This window comes from Chaetodon auriga, chromosome 3 (genome assembly GCF_051107435.1).
Source record: "Chaetodon auriga isolate fChaAug3 chromosome 3, fChaAug3.hap1, whole genome shotgun sequence".
Lineage (NCBI taxonomy): Eukaryota > Metazoa > Chordata > Actinopteri > Chaetodontiformes > Chaetodontidae > Chaetodon > Chaetodon auriga.
The window spans coordinates 1,043,219-1,065,140 of record NC_135076.1 but is presented as its reverse complement, the minus strand read 5'-3'; the positions used below and the strand labels follow the sequence as shown (position 1 = coordinate 1,065,140).

The 21,922-nt window shown below is 44.1% G+C and overlaps 1 protein-coding gene across 3 annotated transcripts in view; it reads right to left on the bottom strand.

The window, feature by feature from the left end:
• The window catches only part of lrrc40 (leucine rich repeat containing 40), a 42,067-nt gene that overhangs the window by 2,125 nt on the left and 18,020 nt on the right, over nt 1–21,922 (bottom strand). Inside the window, exons 3-12 of one of the 3 annotated variants that reach the window (XM_076722607.1) lie at nt 20,901–20,974; nt 12,444–12,573; nt 12,211–12,334; nt 7,028–7,167; nt 6,091–6,263; nt 5,718–5,808; nt 5,291–5,336; nt 3,539–3,653; nt 911–1,018; nt 645–755 (exon numbers count right to left, since the gene is read on the bottom strand). In XM_076722607.1, coding sequence (XP_076578722.1) covers nt 645–755; nt 911–1,018; nt 3,539–3,653; nt 5,291–5,336; nt 5,718–5,808; nt 6,091–6,263; nt 7,028–7,167; nt 12,211–12,334; nt 12,444–12,573; nt 20,901–20,974 — 1,112 coding nt within the window. The remainder of the gene's footprint in view (nt 1–644; nt 756–910; nt 1,019–3,538; nt 3,654–5,290; nt 5,337–5,717; nt 5,809–6,090; nt 6,264–7,027; nt 7,168–12,210; nt 12,335–12,443; nt 12,574–20,900; nt 20,975–21,922) is intronic. The other 2 variants (XM_076722616.1, XM_076722625.1) reach the window with 2 other exon arrangements.

The window sequence follows — 21,922 nt, the reverse complement described above, 5'->3', positions numbered from 1 at the left end:
TGTAGCATTGCTGGAAGAATGGTGAGTTGGAAAATGATGAATGATGAAATTTACAACTTCTCATGCAGTTGAATGTTGATAGCCAAGGCTTAATTAATTATCATGTCACTCCAATTCTCACTAATCTAATCAACAGTGTACAATGTGTAGAATACGATATAGAATTCTGCCCTGTTTTACACAATGTGGCAGTATCCGAGCAGAAAATGACAAAACATTAGGTTGGGACTCATTTAATTCTTATTTGCTTACATGCTGTATGTAAAGTATTTTGCTAGCTATTCAAAATCCAAACTGTTGGATATTCAAACCCGGCGGCAACAGCAAACTAAAATTTAATCTGTTGGTCTGATGATTATTGTGGTGTCAGATTCTCCAGTGTGAACATGTGCAGCTTCTCTCCATTTTACATGATTGTAAACTGAATACTTTTGGGTTTTGGACTGTTAGACAAAACAAGACATTTGAAGACATCACCTTAGTCTCTGGAATATTCCAGGAAATTATGTATAGCGCCACATATGAATACTGTGTAAGCAGAACTTGCCAACAATGCCAACACGCATTACTGAGTTCTGTGGAGCAGTCTTAAAATGGAAATATGATGTAAATCTATTTGTGTTGATCTGTGTCTGTGTGTGTACCCAAAGTCGATGTGTATCAGCTGCAGTAACTTGCAGATGTCAGGAGAACAGCAGGTCAGTCTGTTGAAACCCAGATTGATATCTGATAGTGAGGATTGGAACTCCAGCAGTCTGCACATACAACACACATGTAGTTAGTGCTCAAACAACCTTTTGCTGTATTCCAAGGATTGATCTCTGCCATACAGTGATAATGTCAGCACCACCAGCATTGAGGGTAGGTGTGGATGTGACTGTGAGTATGGTTGCATGATGCATGTGTGTACCTGAAAGGTATGGAGGTCAGCTGGTTCTTGCTGAAATTAACAGTGGTAACACCCTGATCTGCTGCAGCATCAAAAAGTTCATCTGGAATATTAGATGCCTGCTTCTCACTAAACACACAAACAAAGTTAGTTACTGTAACTTTTAGAGTAACTAGACTGTAGACTGGACTGTTTAATGCTGAAACCAACGGTAATTAATATCCAACAAATATATACAGCTTTCAAGTATCAATTGAGTTGATTACATGGGTCCTATTTACATTTGATCAGTCACGATAACAAAGGCAATTAGTGAGATCTGGGAAAACACCGACATCACTAAAAAGATGTTTGATGGGTCAAAACAGATGAAGTCAGATGATCAGAAACAAACTAACATGTTGGAAACAAAAGGTTTATGTAGATTATCTACACCACTTTACTTGGAGGTCAAACTAGAAGTGAGCACACTGAAATGTGACCAAGGTATGTAGTGAGTGGGTCTTTTTACAGAATAAAAATAAACTTGTCAGTACTCTCCAGTGGACAAACTATGTAATGGAGAAACTATTTCTAAATGATCTCTAACATATTTTGACATTTCTGTACTGACATTTTTTTGTCAATGGGCTTATATGCTGATAACAATTTTTCTGTGCTAAGATATCAGCTATTAAAAGAGAGTTTGAATAATAATTTTATTGTTCCATTTTATGATTCAGATGACATCATAACCCTCTCAGAATTCTTATATACATCTACAGTATTAATCTGGATGCAACAGGAAAATGTATGAAATCTGCCAAGCATCAAACCCATGGCCCTCAACAGGAGACAAAGTGTAGGGAATGGATTGATCTCAGAACCATGTTTGTGAGCCAGGGGCTGTTTCACAAAATTTACAATAATTATGCAAGCTGTGATTTACAACATCAGATCATTTCCTCTTGTTTATCTTTACACATATCAGTAATCAAAACAGCATACTTGCTGCCCATGCACAAGCATGCAAGTGTGCTGCAGGACTCAAACTAATCTGCAATTTAGTGTGTAAGCAGTGCTCACAAATCGCTTTTGTGAAACAGGCCCTTTATGTGAAGTCTTTGCCCTCTTGTGGTTAAATTCTTAATACAGCTTTAATACTTACATTCACTTTCCAACTGAAAAGATGAAGGGCAGTGATGTGAACATTCAGCTAGTTCAACATTGCAAGTGACAGGATCAAGGTGACTACTGAATGAGAAGCTAGAATGAACATAAAAATTACAAGTACAAATTTTGCTATTATTTCCAAGTACATAACTCAGACATGGTGTATAACACCATGCTCTGATGAAGGCTTTGTGTTAAAATGTGTCAGCAAATTTACCAGCCAACTGGTTGCAAATAAATGTACCTAAAAGATTAACATATGATGATTCTTTTGTTGTTTTTGACATTATGAGTGCCATTAGGGATGCACATGGTTAACCGTTTAACCGTTAACCGATAACAGTAACTCTAACCGATTAATACTAACGGTCAATTTTGTTTTTAAGCTACGTAATTCAATCAACTCATGGGGGCGTGTCGACAGGTGCAACACATGCCATCACGTGCTTTCCATCACAGCCCACTTTACAGCGAAGATGAAGAGAGCAAAAAGGAGTTCTGTGTGGGACAATTTCGACCGGAAAGGGGAGGAGGTCATTTGCAAATTATGCGGTACAGCACTGAAATACTCCAGCAGTACGAGTACAATGCAGTACCACTTAAGAAACAAGCATCCAGCATCAGACGATGGAGGACCATCGCAGCGAACTTTGCCCTCCATGATGGCCAGGAGAAAGTGTGACGCGTGGCGCGTGTGTCTCCATGCACGCTAGCATCATATGCAACATTAATATTACAGATATCAATGACGGCTCTGCAGATGACACCTGAAGTCACTGACTAATTCCAGTCTCCTTCGTGCTGTACAGTAGGGGAGGGTGTGTATCCTTGTATACAATTACGCACAAAACACACATTACATTGAATATTATTTTTTTATCTCGACACGTCGCGGGTCGTCCAGGTTTACAGTAAAATTGTTCGGAATGAAGCCGCATCATCCAGATAAACATTGAGCTCCATCAGAACTGTTTAAAAATCAGATTTCAGAAGCTCAAACTTTATTTTGGAAATGAAGCAGAACACACAATTAAAGAAATCACCAGCGCGCTCGCTCTCGACATAATTTAAAAAGCAATAGCAGACGATTGAAGCCTACAGTACTGTTAATTATATCTAAAGCTTGTAGCTTTTTTTTTTACATTTTAGATGAGTAATCTAACTATTTGCCGTCATTGTAAATCTGCAGTTCAGCACCGGACAGCGCCGAGTCAGTGACTCTCTGATTCCAACCTTTCCTTACATGGAAAGCCTTGTCGGAATGGTGGGACGTTTGTGTGTCGGAATAGCGGTATTTCGGGATGGTGATATGTCTAAATGGTGGTATGTCGGAATGACGGAATGACGGAATGGCAGCATGAAAGGGCATTTAAATCTTATCGGTTAACGGTTATTAATCGTTAAAGGGCGTCGGTTAATGGTCATAAAAAAAATCCAAAATGTGCATCCCTAAGTGCCATCTTTTTTTCTTTACTTTGTTAAATGTGTATAACTGACCTGTACACCAATATCTTCAGAGTTTTAATGTCATGTAGATTGACCCTGGCCTGGCTGGGTAACGTCATTGCTGTATGTCCCTCATTTGCTCTCTCAGGCTTGTCTGCAGGCAGGTCTGCAGGCAGGCAGGCAGGCAGGCAGGCAGACAGACAGACAGACAGAGACCTTTAATTTGCATATCTAGAATAGACACTGCATCAAATTAAGCAGAGAAGAGTTAGCAGATTTGGACACAAGATTCAGTAAGGCTAGTAGACTGAATGAAATCAGTAGAGTCTATAGATTTTAGAGCTGTAATGGATTAAAACCATAGTTCAATAAATATACTAAGCATTGACACTTAAGGGTTTCATTGTTTTGCTGTTCATTTAGTATAATGGGTGACAAAACGCCATTACCAAATCCAGTATATTCCTCTTTATTCAGTAATAATGTTTTACTTGTTTTTTTCTGCTTACAATCCCTATAATTAAAATATTTGATTGATTAATCAAATGGAATGAATCATTAAGATTTCTCTGCAGGTGCATTTGCTGACACCCTGTGATGACTCGAGGTTCACATCAAGTGTGGGTCTAAGCCAGACAGCTTGTAGTGTCCAATCTCCTGACAAAAAAGAGCATTCAACTGTGGCTACAAATCTAGGAAAAAAAAAAAAAAAAAAAAAAAAAAAAAATCGAAGATCACTGTGAGGTAGAAAAAAGTCAGCTGGTGGCTTCAAACTGAAATAAGAAAATGATCAATATTTGAACATCTCACTACTTCTGAGAAACTTAAACCCTTCAACACATATCAAGATACAGTGTGTGTATAATCTCAACTCTGGATCCACTTGCTAGCTTTTTCAGAATTTTTAATTGCATTTCACAGTTTTTGTGACTAAGTGTAGAACTTGAATCACAAGATAACAGGCTGTACATGGGTGGATGGTAACTCCTGTCTCTGTTCAGAGATGGTTTCTAGTGTCACATGTGAAGGCATATCTTAATTGTTCTGTGGCTATCCACTGATTCCTGCTCAATGACCTGTGATCTCCCAATAGATGCTGTGAGCAGAATTGGTCTGTGTCGATGCTGTTTATGTAGCTTTCAGTCTCCTGTCCATGTAATGCTCCAAGGGATGTGTTGAGGGATCTAGATACTGCATTCCAAGATGGTGCTCTATTTCAAAGGAAGCTGCTTACTAGATGGCTACAGCAAAAATGCTTTCAGGCTGTTTTAGGCTTCTGCCTTTTTGGGCCAATATATCATGTACAATTGAGTCCTTCTCTGGCTTAACTGGCTGACACATACATGGCACAAAAATACTGATGAGGCTTTCAAGACTTCTTAATTATTATTGACTGCAATGGATCAAACTGTGATAATACAAAGACTAATTCCAAACTCTTCACATTGCAATGCTGCACATAACTGCTTGAATTTTCCCCACAATTATCTCCAGTCTTAACCCTAAACCTCTCTGGGGTGGTCCTGTCTATAGGGTCTAGCAGCAGAGATCTTAAGGTGTTGAATGGTTGAATGGTCTCAATATGGGGGCAAGAAATTATTTTCATTTTGTGGGTTTGCTGAAGCAACTGGAATACAAATCAAATCGAAAAAAACTTTATTGTCCATTGCAAGGCAATGGAAATTTGTCATTGACATGGCTCACACAGAATAGCATTGTACAGGCTTTTGATTGAACCGTTTCAGCCCTTTTAGGTTTAGTGGTCAAAACTGTTTCAAATCAGCAAAAAAAAGTTAACTGTACCTTTAATTCTTCCTCTCAAATATTTCAGAAGCTCACTGGTTCCTTTCTGATGGGGACAACAAAGGAGGCATGTAAGCACTTAGAATATTAACATCACTGTTTATATGTAAACATTATCAGCTGATTTAATGGTTCTACATGGAAACATGCCACTGAAATTCCATACACAACCATCATGAAACATACCAACTGCTGTTGTAGTGGTTAGTGCACTGTTATTATTTCTGGTTTGCATTCACTAATTTAGTTAATTTAGCTGAATTTGTCAAGATTTGTTTTCAATGCTACATTAACATCTAGATAAAATTTAGATACTTCTTAACAAGGTAAAACACGTGTCAGTGTATTATATTTTGCCAATACTGTGATTTCAGATTACTGTGGTCAAACTGTTTAACTCTGCATCCTCTGTGTTTGTGTCACCTACAGTGAGCAGGTCCCTTCTGATTCCTCGCAAAGGGTTTCCCTCCAACAGTAACACCTTCAGATTGGGCAGCAGGCTGAGAGATGCTGGAAGACTGACAGAGATAGATCTACTTCACATGAAAATATCTGAAACTGTCAAAGCACTTACAGTATTTACTGGTAAATATTTTCGCAAGTGTGTGTAGGAGTGCACATGACTATAAAATCTAACTTGTGAAATCCCTCTGAGCTGTGAATGATGAAAGCGTGGACTGGTGCAAACACTGGTGCAACGGTTATATTTGTTAGTGACTGGATATTTCGATCATGCATTCATTTTGGCGCATGGGCATAAAAAGGTAACTTGTTTAGGTGTCATGATCCCATTGACATACATGGTAATATCATTGTTGGTGAGGTCAAGGCGTGTGAGTGTGTTCAATAAGGTGATCTGTTCGGGGAGGGTTTTGATCTTATTGTCTCGGAGCTCTAGAAGAGAGATGGATGTCAGGCAGGCCAGCTGCTCCATCTGCAGCTGCTCAATCTGATTGTTGCCAACATACAAATCCTATACACACACAAAACAAAACAATATTACTTGAGGCCATAATATAGGAAAAAATATTTAATATAGATGGAAGTTTTGACTTTCTCTGACTGAAAATAGGTATGCAAACTCCTGTGTCAAACAAATACATATTTTTTAACTCGTCAGGTCAATTAACAGATACAAATGATTTGAATCACATGTGCAAGGTAACTTTGTAAGACAGAAACCATAATGCTTTTATTCCTGAACCTATATTCTAAACTTATGAAAGTGTCAGTTTACAGTTTACTACCAACTCTGACAGTACACCTGAGATGACTGCACTACCAGGCTGTTGTACCTGTTTAATTAATATAACTGCAATTCCAAAAATGTTGGGATGTTGTGTGAAATGTTTTATTTCATCAACATAACTGTTTTTTGTAAATATATGCTTAGTCTGAATTCAAATGACTCAGTCATTCACAAGAAAGGATGGGGTAAGGTCCACCACTTTGTGAAACATGACTGTATAAGGATATTACTATATGGGCTGGGAAACACTTCATTAAACCATTGCCAGTAAGCATTTGGTTCTTATTTACATCTTACACAGTGTTCCAACTGCTTGGTTTTTTTTTGGTTTTTTTTTTTGAGTCAGGCAACACACATTACATGACTCCAACAGTAGAATGTATCAAAAACAACACACTAAAATTTCAGTAAATCTGGTCATGAATATAATGCTACCAGCATCATTCACACATGAGCTTTACACCTGGGAAAACTCTCACGATGTTTACCTTGAGCATAGGTGCAGGGAGCTTTGGGAGGAGTTGGAGCTTGTTGTGTCTGAGGTACAGCTGCTCCATAGCCAGCATCTCTGATAAGCTCGCAGGAATTTCAGTCAGGTGGTTATTGCTGCAGTCCAACAGCTTAACATCTGTCAAATCAAGTTAGAACTCAAGCAAACAGATACTCTTACAGGACTGGGTAGCAAGTCATGTTTTTCTGTTTTTTCATAGAACACTGCAGTTTTCAAGCTCAGTATGCTTCAAACAAAGTGCTTGTTCGACCAATGAACAGCATTTGTGTCTGCACTGTGCTGGTTAGGTTTGAGTGCACCCATTTAAAACAGGCAGAAAAACTTAGACTTGGACGCGGGTGGATGACACATTGCACAATGACAATCTTAGTTGTTCAAACTGACTCGAGCTCTGCATGAAACAAAACAGACTGTATAAAAGAGTTGGATGCAGCCTTTGGGTCTGAAAAGTCAAGTCAATGAGGAAATGCCTTAAACTTGCATTCTTTCTAATGGTCAGCAGGCCAGTGGTTGCAAATTGTACAGAAGTCTAGGAGAAAATGATCTTACTTGTCACTTAATTTATTAGCTAAGTAAACATTTTCCGAATGAGTTTATACACTCCATCTCTAGTTTCAATTTCTTTTCAAAAAAGCATGATGTTAATTTTGTCAATTATGGTCCCGCTACCTCAATGACCTGGAAATAAGGATAGAGGTGGAGCAATGTGTATCCACTCTCTTGTCCAAATATGGTCATTTTTGGCTCCAAAAACCAAGATGGTGATGGGCAAACTACAAAACTTGAGGCTTCAAAATGGTAGTTCACAAACCAATGGGTGACATCACAGTGGCTATGTCCACGTCTTTTGTACAGTCCACGGAAAAAACACAGCTCTCTCATTCATCTGAATGGAGTGAGTCCATCAATGCATCACATACATGATTGGCCAACTGATATTATCAAGATGGTCCTTTGTGTTTTTGTTTATTTGTTGCAGTTGAAGCTGTCCCCCTCCGATAGAATACAGGAAGTTTTCTCTCCTTAAGCTGAGACAGTGGCGATTTCGAACAGTGCTCCTATCTTTACATCTGGCCAATGTCTGCTCGCTGTCAAATAAGATGGACTAACTGTTCCTAAAAAGTACAAACACTTTTGCATATCTGCCACTCTGTGCTTTACTGACATCTAGTTCAGTGAGGACACAGCGCACACTGCATTTTAGCTACCGGACTCTGACCTCAGACCTAACTGAGGTTTCGGGGAAAACCAGAAGAAGTGGAATCTGCTTCTACACTAATGAAAGTTGGTGAAAATATGTCACAGTGTTGAAGAAATCATGCAGCCGTCACCTAGAGACTATATCCATAAACTGTAATCCTTTTTATTCACCATGGGAGTTCTCCTCATTTATTCTGGTTGGTGTTGGCATCCCATCTCAGGTCTGTGTTAGTGAGGCTTTACAACATCTGGTTCACCAGATTACTAACGTGTAGCAGAAACATTTTTTCTTGGAACAACAGAGCAAACCTTACCCATGAACTGCCAAAATACAGACAGCATATTAAGTGTCCCCTAAGCTACAGTAACAAGCTACAGTCTTGGGGCTCTCCAATCACTGTTTGGTCCATCTTCTTCCATTCTACAGGCAGAAATTGAAATCTGCTAAGCCTGTAGTTAAGACTGTGAAAAGATGGACCACTGACACAAAGCTGGACCTACATGCCTGCTTTGACTGCATGGAGTGTTTTTGAGACTGCTGCAACAGATCTGTACGAACTCACTGACACTGTGACATCATGAGGAAGCTGGAGTGGAAACTCCAGCAGAACAACTTGAGAGAGGTCTGGAGTAGTATGAGGACCATCACTGGATTCAGGATGAACAGCAGAGGAGTTGAAGACAGTGTTGACAGGGCCAATGATCTGAATCTGTTTTTAATAGATTTCACACTTCAGGCCTGGCTCATCCCCCCTCTGACTCCTCTGCTGTCTGTCCTGGATGACAACCATCAACCACTCCCAACTCCCCCCCTCCTTCTCCTTCTCCTCCTTCTTAAGCTTGGTTTAGGCTTCGGCGTCGCGGCGACGCCGTACCTACGGCGTACACCCTACGCCGTCACTGAGCATTCGTAGTTCTGCGTCGAGGGAACGCGTTGCTCCGCAATTCACTGCCAAGCCGCTAGGGGGGTGCGGCTGTGTCTTTGTATGGTTTCGGGGGGCTCTTGCTGCCGCGAAGAGGAGTTGTAGAGGTGGTCGTACTTGCGTACCTCCTCGATAATTCTTTCTTCGGCTTGGTCCAGTTTTTCTTGTAGCTCTCACCACAGAAACTTTGAAAATGGCGGTGTTGTTGTGCTGCGACCATAGGGCTACGACTGAACCGAAAATTACGTTCTGAACGGACCAATCACAGTCCTCGACGTTCACGTCACTACGCGTCGACGCGACGCGTAGTCAGGATTTTTTGGAGGTGCGCGTCAGGCTACGGCGTAGGGTCCGCGTAGGGGTCTGCGTCGACGGCGTAGGTACGGCGTCGCCGCGACGCAGAAGCCTAAACCAAGCTTTACACCCCCCCATCCTCCTGTGTGAGCCCTCTTCACACCTCCTCAGACTGCCAGATTGACTTTACTCCCCAACCTGAGGACTACACCTCTCCCCCACCTGTCACCTCCACAGTGTGCTTCACTGCTGACCAGGTGAGAAGACAGGTGATGAGACTCCACTCGAACAAGGCTCCAGGCCCTGATGGTGTCAGCCCCAGGATGCTCAAAGCCTTTGCCCTCCAGCTGTGTGGAGTTCTTCACCATGTCTTTAACATGAGCCTAAGTCTCCAGAGGGTCCTCATGCTGTGGAAGATGTCATGCCTCGTTCCTGTGCCAAAGACGTCACGGCCCAGGGACTCAAAGGATGACAGTCTGTGGCACTGACCTCCCACATTATGAAGACCCTGGAGAGACTCATCCTGGAACAACTCCAGCCCATGGTCAAGCCACTCTTGGACCCCCTTCAGTTCGCCTATCAGCCCCGACTTGGAGTTGAGGACGCCATCATCTACCTGCTCAACCATGTCTATGCCCACCTGGACAAGCCGGCAAGCACTGTGAGGGTTATGTTTTTTGACTTCTCCAGTGCATTTAACACCATTCGTCCAGCTCTACTGGGTGACAAACTGACAGCTATGCAGGTGGATGCCCCCCTAGTGTCCTGGATTGTGGACTACCTGACTGGCAGACTGTATGTGCGCCTGCAACACTGTGTGTCAGACAGAGTGGTCTGCAACACTGGTGCCCCACAGGGGACTGTTCTCTCTCCCTTCCTCTTCACCCTCTACACCACTGACTTCAACTATTGCACAGAGACCTGACACCTTCAGAAGTTTTCTGATGACTCTGCGATAGTTGGATGTATCAGCAAGGGTGATGAGGATGAGTACAGGGCTGCTGTGGACAACTTTGTCACATGGCGTGAGCAGAACCATCGGCAACTAAATGTGGCAAAGACTAAGTAACTGGTAGTGGACCTAAGGAGAACCAAGGCACCAGTGACCCCTGTTTCCATCCAGGGGGTCGGAGTGGACATTGTTGAGGATTACAAGTACCTGGGGGTACATATTGACAATAAACTTGACTGGGCAAAGAACACTGACGCTCTCTACAGGAAGGGCCAGAGTCGTCTCTATTTTCTGAGGCGACTGAGGTCCTTCCTATGCTCAGGACTTTCTATGAGTCTGTGGTGGCTTGTGCTATTCTCTACGCTGTTGCGTGCTGGGGCAGCAGGCTGAGGATGGCGGACGCCAACAGACTCAATAAACTGATCTGCAAGGCCAGTGACGTTGTGGGGATGGAGTATGACTCTCTGATGGTGGTGTCAGAGAGGAGGATGCTGACTAAGGTACAGACTATCTTGGACAACGTCTCACACCCACTTCATGATGTGCTGGTCAGGCACAGGAGTACGTTCAGTGAGAGACTCATCCCACCAAAACTCCCACCAACTCAGTATATTTTGTTTTATATATATATTTCAGAATAAATATTTGTCTCAGTATAAATATTTTGTTTTTTTCCACTGTTTTCAACATGTACATCCATCACTGCACATTGTAAATTTCATTGCACATATTGTTTAATGCCTCATCATTCTTTGTATATATTGTTTATCTTATATTTTTGTACTACTTCACTTATTGTTCAGTCTTTGTTTTTTGTGCTTGTTGAGCTGTTTTCTGCAAGTAAGTAAACTGCAAGTAAATTGAGTGCAATGTTTAAACTGAAGTCAAACTCCTCGTATGCACACACATACTGGGCCAGTAAAGCTGACTGGGATTCTGATTCTGACATGCAAGCGCATATTCCTGTTGGATTACGCTGTATCATGAAAAGAGCATTTCTACTGTTTATCATAGATGAAAGAAATATGCTGTTTTGATAACTTTCCATGTTGTAAAATCCTGAGTATTGAGAACCTTGTTGGAGTGTTTGGACACCTGATAAACTTTTAAACACATTAAGTTCCACCCTACACACACACACAGACAGACACATGGACACACACACTGACATGGAGGTCAGTAGATACCATATTTCCACAATGTTCAGACACCCTAAATTCTCAAATAAACACAAACAACTAAAGGCCTGGTAAAGACTCTATATAATAGCAAATTCAGTATAATGTCTTCTACAGCACTAATTCTATCAGTACAACAACAGAAACATGTCATACTCCTATGTTCATTCACTAATTATTTCCAAGCAGTGTTCCATTCCATTTTCTGGCAATTACTGTTAAACGACTGTCAATAAAACTTTTTTTTTTTTTTTTTTTTTTGAGATATTTCAAATTAAAGGACTGTTGGGCAAAGAAGGGATTTTGCCCTTTTACCCATTGAAAGGCTTTCAATGTGAATCACCTGCAGGCAGCTTCACAAATATAAGAGATTTAGAAGCACCTTGGAAAAAAAGTAAATGAAAACATTATTTGTTTTAAAGAGAGAAAGTGAGAGCAGCACAGTGATTAGTGTGACACTACTGATATAATCATGGGTGTGGAAATGGACATTATGCTGACAATGGATAAATATGGAAGACGTTCTGATTATGGTACATAAAGTATGAAAATGGCCAAGTAAAGAAGCAGAAACACTGACATACAGTGAAGCAGTATAGCAGTATAGTCTTACTTTTGAGCTGGGCCAGGCAGTCAGGTAGACAGCTGAGCTTGTTGTGACACAGGTTCAGTTTCTGCAGACAGGTGAGCTGGCCCAAGCTGGAGGGTAGGTCCTTCAGATGGTTGTTGGACAGGTCCTTAAACCAATCACAGGGCAGGACAAGTAAATGTTGGCTGACAATCACACAACACAACAGAAAGAGCCTGGTGGGACTATAACACACTACATAAAATATTTGTAATTACCAGCTCACTCAGGTTCTCCAGCTGTCCCAGTTCCTCTGGCAGGCTCTCCAGCAGATTCTGTTGGAGTTTGAGGCTACAGAGGTTCTTTAGAGTACACACCTCCACTGGCAGTGATCTCAGCTGGTTATGACTGACCCACAGCAGAAGAAACACACAGATTTTAATTTAATTTAAAATCATCAATATATTCATTTATTAATTTCTCCCTCACTGGTTAGACCTAACTAGGGAGGGCCAGTGATTAAGAAATAGAATTACCAAAAGTAACAATAAAGGACTTACTACCAAGTTGTTTGGTGTTGGTGTAAGTCGTCACAGCCAGCAAGTATTACAAAAAGCAAAAATTTTAATTTAAAAAAAAAAAGTGTAAAATTTCCTAATCTTTGACTGTGTGGGTGGAGCACGTGCAGTTCATCAGAAAGCGCAGTTGACTAATGCTGTGGTTTCATTTAATTTAATTGATCGTCAGGACTGGTACGCCTTGTACCAGTGACTATAAGCTGGCATTGCTAGTGTATCAAAACAAGAATTAATGTCACGTGAATGATTGTAAACTTTCGTTGGTTAATTCTGGGTTTTGTTTTTTGTGTTTGCATTGCAGGTTTACAACCTAACTAAATGTCTAACTAATATCTAAATCTCCAACTAACTGGCTGATTAAGCTATAGTAGGTAGTTTAGTAAAAGTCTGAACAAATATTATGAGAAAAAGCCATTTACAAAGCACTTTACAATCATCTGCATGGGAAAAATTTCCAATGACAGTGTTAATCACAGATGAGACTGGCTGGGGGACAAACGGGAGAATAGCACTCTGAGGTGTAATTATAAGCAGAGATGGAGACTTCGGGAGAGACTGTGGGAGTTGCCAGTTGGGGGTAGGGCTGGGCGATATGGCTGAAAACTGTATCACGATATAAGTGTTTTATATTGTCGATATCGATAATTATTGATATTCTTTATGACCTATTTAAAATAAGGACTAGGAGAAAAATACTTTAAATTTAAACATTTTTATTTTAAATTTAGCCGTCCTCTGTAAACACAACAATGGAAAACACTCAAATAATAAATTTAAATAAAAGTATAAAATCACAATGAACACTGAACAATTAAGGTGCAAAAATAAGAATACGTTACAATGCTTAATTAAGTTTAACAAAATAGTGCAAAGTGTAAAAATGTAAACATAGAAACAACAAACAACAAACCTGAGAACAAAGTGAGAGAATAAAGTATTTTAAAATATGTGCAGTGTAAACATAGCAGAAATTAAAATAAAACTGAGGTAGACTTTACATCTGTAACAAAAAAACAAACCTGATACAGTGCAGGTACATTGAAATATAAAACCAGCATAGAAATATGAAAAAGTAACTCTTCAAGTTATTGTTACTCTAAACATACTTGAACAATTGAAGTATATTTTCACTCCAGGTTTTGTGCTAGGAACACCAACTGGTTGACCTTCTCTGGTTTTAAAGCTGCCCTGGTGCATGTAACAATATTACCCCCAGTACTAAAAATTCTTTCTGAGGGGGTGCTGGTGGCTGGGATGCACAAGTACTTTTTCGCAAGCTGAGACAATCTGGGGAAGTTATGTTCATGCAGCCTTCACCAATCCAGAGGTGCAGATTCACTGTCTACATCAGGGCACATCAGGTACTTTTCCACCTCACTCTCCACTTGTTAAGGGCTTGTGAAGCCCTTAACAAGTGGAGAGCCCTTATGGATAGTGAAAAAACGAGGATGTTCACGTCGCCCGGACTGGCGTCACCAGGGCCCCACCCTGGAGCCAGGCCTGGGGTTGGGACTCGCAGGCGAGCGCCTGGTGGCCGGGTCTTTGCCCACGGGACCCGGCCGGGCTGAGCCCGAAGGAGCGACGTGGGCCCGCCTTCCCGTAGGCCCACCACCCGCAGGAAGGATCAGTAGGGGCCGGTGCTTTGCGTTTTGGGTGGCAGTCGTAGGCGGGGGCCCCGACGACCCAAACCCTGGACATCGACTCTGGCTATGGGGACATGGAATGTCACCTCACTGGGGGGGAAAGAGCCAGAGCTACTGCGGGAGGTTGAGCGGTACCGACTAGAGATAGTCGGACTCACCTCCACGCGCAGTCTGGGCTCTGGAACCCAACTCCTTGAGAGAGGCTTGACTCTCTTCTACTCTGGAGTTGCCCGCGGTGAGAGGCGGCGAGCTGGTGTGGGCTTGCTTATAGCCCCCCAGCTCAGCCGTCATGTTCTCCCACTGTTGTTTCGGCCTATGGGCCAAACGGCAGTGCAGAGTACCCGGCCTTCTTGGAGTCCCTGGGAGGGGTACTGGAAAGTGCTCCAACCGGGGACTCCATCGTTCTGCTGGGGGACTTCAATGCCCACGTGGGTAGTGACAGTGATACCTGGAGGGGTGTGATTGGAAGGAACGGCCTCCCCGATCTGAACCCGAGCGGTGTTCTGTTGTTGGATTTCTGTGCTAGTCACAGTTTGTCCATAACGAACACCATGTTCAAGCATAAGGGTGTCCATCAGTGCACGTGGCACCAGGACACCCTAGGCCGGAGGTCAATGATTGACTTTGTAGTCATATCATCTGACCTTCGGTGGTATGTCTTGGACACTCGGGTGAAGAGAGGGGCTGAGCTGTCAACTGATCACCACCTGGTGGTGAGTTGGATCCGCTGGCAGGGGAGGAAGCGGGACAGACTTGGCAGACCCAAACGTACTGTGAGGGTCTGTTGGGAATGTCTGGCGGAACCCGCTGTCAGGGAGGTCTTCAACTCCCACCTCCGGGAGAGCTTCGACCAGATTTCAAGGGAGGTTGGAGACATTGAGTCCGAATGGACCATGTTCTCCATTTCCATTGTTGATGCAGCCGTCCATAGCTGTGGCCGTAAAGTCGCCGGTGCCTGTTGTGGCGGCAATCCCCGAACCCGGTGGTGGACACCGGAAGTAAGGGATGCCATCAAGCTGAAGAAGGAGTCCTATCAGGCTTGGTTGGCTCATAGGACTCCTGAGGCAGCTGACGGGTACCGGCAGGCTAAGCGGGCAGCAGCTCGGGCGGTTGTAGAAGCAAAAACTCGGGTCTGGGAGGAGTTCGGGGAGACCATGGAGGAGGACTACCGGTCTGCCTCGAAGAAATTCTGGCAAACCATTCGGTGCCTCAGGAGGGGGAAGCAGCTCTCCATTAATACTGTTTACAGTGGAGGTGGGGAGCTGCTGACCTCGACTGGGGATATTGTCGGGTGGTGGAAGGAATACTTCGAGGATCTCCTCAATCCCACTGTCATGTCTTCTGCAGAGGAAGCAGAGACTGGGAACTCGGAGGTCGATTCGTCCATCACCCGGGCTGAAGTCACTGAGGTAGTCTGCAAGCTCCGGCGGTGGACGAGATCTGCCCTGAGTACCTCAAGTCAGTGGATGTTGCAGGGCTGTCCTGGTTGACACGCCTCTGCAACATCGCGTGGCAGTCGGGGACGGTGCCTTTGGACTGGCAGACTGGGGTGGTGGTCCCTCTGTTTAAAAAAGGGGGACCGGAGGGTGTGTTCCAACTATCGGGGGATCACACTCCTCAGCCTCCCTGGGAAAGTCTATTCCAGGGTATTGGAGAGGAGAATCCGTCCGATAGTTGAACCTCGGATTCAGGAGGAACAATGCGGTTTTCGTCCCGGCCGCGGAACACTGGACCAGCTCTATACCCTCCACAGGGTGCTTGAGGGTTCTTGGGAGTTTGCCCAACCAGCCCACATGTGTTTTGTGGACTTGGAGAACCGTGTCCCTCGAGTCATTCTGTGGGAGGTGCTCCGGGAGTATGGGGTTGGAGGCCCTCTGCTGAGGGCTGTGCAATCCCTGTACAACTGGAGCAGTAGCTTGGTCCGCATTGCCGGCAGTAAGTCGGACCTGTTCCCGGTGCATGTCGGACTCCGCCAGGGCTGCCCTTTGTCACCGGTTCTGTTCATTATTTTTATGGACAGAATTTCTAGGCGCAGCCAGGGACCGGAGGGGGTTCGGTTCGGGAGCCGGCAGATTTCGTCTCTGCTTTTTGCGGATGATGTTGTCTTGTTGGCTCCCTCAAGCCAGGACCTTCAGCGTGCACTGGGACGGTTCGCAGCCGAGTGTGAAGCAGCTGGGATGAGAGTCAGCACCTCCAAGTCCGAGGCCATGGTTCTCGACCGGAAAAAGGTGGCTTGCTCCCTCCGGGTTGGGGGAGAGATCCTGCCTCAAGTGGAGGAGTGTAAGTATCTTGGGATCTTGTTCACGAGTGAGGGAAGAATGGAGCGTGAAATTGACAGGTGGTTGGTGCAGCGGCAGCAGTAATGTGGTCGCTGTATCGGTCCGTCGTGGTGAAGAAGGAGCTGAGCTGAAAGGCGAAGCTCTCGATTTACCGGTCAATCTACGTTCCTACCCTCACCTATGGTCATGAACTTTGGGTCATGACCGAAAGAACGAGGTCCCGGATGCAAGCGGCTGAAATGAGTTTCCTCCGCAGGGTGGCGGGGCACTCCCTTAGAGATAGGGTGAGGAGCTCTGTCACCCGGGAGGAGCTCAGAGTAGAGTCGCTGCTCCTCCACATCGAGAGGAGTCAGCTGAGGTGGCTCGGGCATCTCTACCGGATGCCCCCTGGACGCCTCCCTAGGGAGGTGTTCCAGGCATGCCCCACTGGGAGGAGGCCCCGGGGAAGACCCAGGACACGCTGGAGTGACTATGTCGCTCGGCTGGCCTGGGAACGCCTCGGGGTCCCCCCAGATGAGCTGGAGGAAGTGTCCGGGGAGAGGGAAGTTTGGGCGTCCCTGCTTAGACTGCTGCCCCCGCGACCCGGCCCCGGATAAGCGGGTGGAAATGGATGAATGGATGGATCTCCACTTGTTGTTTTTCAGTGAGAGGCAAAGCATCCTCTTCTTGACACTGTTTTTTGAAGTAGTTCCCCAGTGACTTCCGTTGCTTCTTCATGCCCTGTGACAGAGGTGGTCCACTGGCTTCTCCTCCTTCTGCACCTTGGTCAGCTGCTCCCTCAGAAGGCCCTGCCTGTGACTGGCCTTGGTCTTCATCCATGATCTCAGACACTGCTCTCACTTTAATAGCCCCTAACCTTCTCTGGTCTGATGTACTGGGCTTTGAACCTAGGGTCCACGAAGGTAGCCATGTCAAGGAGATCATCTGTGTCAGGGTCAGCATGTTTCTCATCGAGGTAGGCCATAATTTTCGTCTTCAGCTCTTTTGTGAGCTGAGTGTCTCCCTCGTTGGCTTTTAGCAAATTGGTGCGGAAAAGGTGGAGCACAGGCTTCACATAGGATACTGTCACATATGACTCCCCAGAAAGGGAGTCTGTAAACTCCAGGAGAGGAGTTAAGGCCGCATTCATTGACTCAAGGACGTCAATGTCCTGCCATGTTGGGATCAGGTGCCTGTTTTTTTGTCAGAAGACAGAACTTCAGCGATGGCCTTTTGTTGCTCAAGAACCCTTGCCACTATCTTCTGTCTGGAGCCCCACCTGGTTGGTGACTCGGTGACCAGCTGGTGTGTGGGGAGATTGAGACGTTCCTGTGCTTTAGCGAGCTCACTCTTTTTCTTCCATGAGCAAGAAAAGACAGAGACCACTTTCTTGCACACACCTACAGCCCTGTCCATTCTTTTATCCTTTCCTGCGGCACCTGCAGAAAAACAACACCAGTGTAAATAACTGATAATAGATCAGGATAAGCCACGTGAGTGTGTAAAGCTGCTTTCATAGATAATAATAATAATAATATCAATAATAATAATAATAAATTATTATTATTATTATTATTTATAGAAGTAGTAGTAGTGTATAATACATATATAATCTCAATTTATTGGCTGATACAATCTACATAGGAACCAACATGGATGAAGAGCATTAAAATGACAATGCTACTCACCAATAGCAGAGTGCAAACGATGGCCAAAACACTGCAGCCGTGTCGAGTCATTCAGTGAAGTCGCCTTCACTATATTTGTCCCGCTGTCTGTGGTGATGCACACCATTTTGTCTTCAATCAGACTCCAAGACAACAGTGCCTCCTTCAAGCCTTCTGCTATCACTTCTCCTGTGTGGTCTTCGGGGAAATATGCGGTCTCAAGGCATCTGGTTTTCAAAACCCATTCATGGTTAATGAAATGAATGGTCAAGCTAATGTATGGCTCAGAAGTACGGCTTGACCACAGGTCAGAAGTTGTTGCAAAGTACTTGGCTGACAATATTTCTTGCTGCAGATTCTTTGCACATCAAGTACAGTTTGGGAATGGCAGTCTTAGAGAAGTACTTTCGGCCAGGTATGACATACCGTGGGTCATGCGTGTAAGAGATTTTTAAAACCCGGCTTCTCCACAGTGCTCAGCGGAAGCATGTCTTTAGCCAAGTGATACGCCACTGCCTCCGTTATATCTTTGTGCCTTTTTGACGATTTGTCATATGGCACCGAAGCAGAGTACCTCTCCATGGTGGTCTGCTGTTTGTGCGGTGGTGCTGCGGTTGCCGATGTAGATGGCCGTTGTCGAATACGGCTGTGCTCCCAAGGGTGAGCGCGGCTAAGATGGTAAAACAGGTTTGTTGTATTACCGGTCTTGGTGGGGACGATGGTCTTGCATAGTTTACAAACCACATTGGTCTGACTATGGTCTGACTTATAAAATCCGAAAAACTGCCAAACTGGCGAGCTGACCTTCCCTGTTTTATTTACAATTTCTTCGCTCGCTGAAGCACTCATTGTCTATTTGTCGTCTCACTACACGCGAAGAATCAAATACAGGACAACAAGATGGCGCAACCAAACTTGATACTGTTACATGATTGGCTGTTAGCGTGTCACTCCCACTGCTCAGTGATTACTCCCTATGTTGCTCGGTTACCAGAGAGCGAGTGCCTTTGTTCACGCAACCAACCTTGCTTCTCAACTTCAGGTTTCTTCCGACAAAGAAAAAAAAAATTATCGAGTGTTCTATCGAACGCATTTTTTATTGATATTGATTACGTGTCTATCGCGAGACATATCGTTATCGTTTTATCGCCCAGCCCTAGTTGGGGGTGTACTCTGTCAGACCTGAAGAGGGGGAAGCAATCCTAAAACACATTAAAATGGTTAATAAAATCTATATGCAGGGCCAAGTGTGGAGGCTGAGGATTCTAAAGTCCTTTTTGGTTTGAGGAGCTGAGGAGCAACATTGTTTGTCCCCACAATGCCAATCACTCAAATGGCTGAGGATGGGAATGTGCACAGCAGCCCTGTGAGTTTATCCAGGATGACAGGGTCCATGGCTTCAGGGAGGCAGCGAGTAGTAGCATTGGAGAAATGGGTATTCCTGATTATGGAATCCCCCACTATTAATGTGGTTGGGGAGAAGAGGGGACGGGGAGAAGAGGGAATGAGAAAATGATGGCTGTGGGTTCTCATGGCAGGAGATGAGGTCGCTGATTGCAGATCAGGTGTCTGAGCGAGTGCTGTAACACATCATTGACATCATGCCTGAAAAAAGGATCCCCTGCTGATCAGGGCAAGGAACACACCAAGAGCATCTAACCACAGCCTCCTTCAGAATCCTATGAGGAAAGAGGAAGTTGTTGTAGGAAATGAAGGCCGCTGATTTGGCTTCACAGAGAAATGGCGAGCCACCAGATTTACTGTGTTATATACTACTGTGCAATAGTACAAGCCACTATTTATTAGCCATATCTGACTCATGTTCAATTCAATAAGGAAATAGTATTTTTATGGCAATAGCATTCTCATACCCTTGTATAGAATGTACATACATACAGTTGATTTTATTCTGTATCTTTTTGTGCCCTTTTCATTCTTTTTTATGTCTTTGCTGTCCGTAACAATTTTAATATCCCTGGCATGGGATTTATAAAATTTTATCATATTTTTTCTACAGTTTATCAGAGAGCCATCGAATATCCTGATATTTTTGTTGGCTTTCTTGAGTAGTATTTCATTCTCACAGGCATAGTTGTTTGGTTAGCTTAGACACCACAGAAACAACGAGCCTAATCAAGCAGCGCAGGAATCATAAACAAAGTGTAATCTAGTAAGAAAGCAAGCAGCGATATCTCAAAAGACAAATGGAGCTGGGATAAAATGGTTAAAGACTGGTAAAAGCACTAAGACTACTATGTTTGGATAAACTTTTTTACTGTCCAACTGTGTGTCATTAACTTTATTATCTTTATTATCATTCTTAAAATTGAGTCACAAAGTAACACAGCCTCCTAAGTTGTTACATATCCATTTAGTGTTATGCTATGTACTCTGACTGTAAGTAGGTTAAATCCTTCACCAAACTAAATCAATCCCTTTGCCGTAGAACCCACAGTGGCACCATCAGAATACCTTTATGAAGCAGCATAATTGAAGCTTGAATGCATTAAATGTTAAATCTACACAGTGTACGCGACGCGTGCGTGTACATGTGTGTGCAAGTGTGTGTGTGTGTGCGCGTGTGTGTACCTAAGGCGCAGTTGCTGAAGCTCCTGTAGTTCTCCCAAAGCACTGGGTAAACTGCTCAGCTGGTTGTCATGAAGCTGTCAGAGCAAAATGGCCATTTTAGTTCAATAGCTAGAATAAAAATGATGTTATCACTTTGATAAACACTACTGATGTCTTAGAGTAACTCTTCTTTTATCACTATCTACACGCAATAAAAGGCAGCCAAATTAGATGCTATGTATGAAACAAATTGGTTTAGGACCCAAGTGCAGTGCTAACAGAACACAGCAGTCTCAGTAAGTTTGTGCAGCGGTTCCTCCAAGAGTAGCATGTTCTCAGAGGGTTTGGTCCCATCTGAGGATAACTCCTCTTCCACAGGGGTCAATTAATCTGGTTCTCCTCACTCTTGAGGTTGCTGGAGCCCTAGTGGGCTGGTCCGGGTGCTGTTGGTGGAAACAAGTGATGAGTCCACAGTTCAGGATGTGTTGAGTGGGAACCCAGGCCCCAACCCCGGCGGCGTGAGCGCAGCAAGTGGTGTAACGAGTAGGCGGGTCCTCCATCAATGATCCAAGGAGGTGGAGGTGGAGGTTCAGCAGGCATGAGAGGACTCTCCCTCATGGGCTCAAATTTGGGAGACATGTTAAGTAGGATGAACTCTCATGGAGCGGGGGAGATTTAACCTTACCGCTGTGGGGCTGAGGATTCTCTGGATGGGGAATAGTCTAATGAACCTGGGAGCCATCTTCCTGGACTCCACCCTAAGCGGAAGATCCCACGTGGACAGCCGTAGCTTCTGATCCTCAGTGTATTCCCGTGCTTGCGTCAGCAGTTGCCGGTGTAGCGACCCACAGAGTGGAGGAGTGATGCTCCGGCAGGACCCCAAGTACGTAGACAGCTGCGGATGAAATGCTGGACAGAGAGACATGAGACCCCCCTCTCCAATGCTGGGAAAAGTGGGGGCTGAAACCTGTAGGCACACTGGAAGGGAGACAGGCTTGAAGCGGAGCTGGTTAAGGTGTTGTGTGGATACTCGACCCATAAGA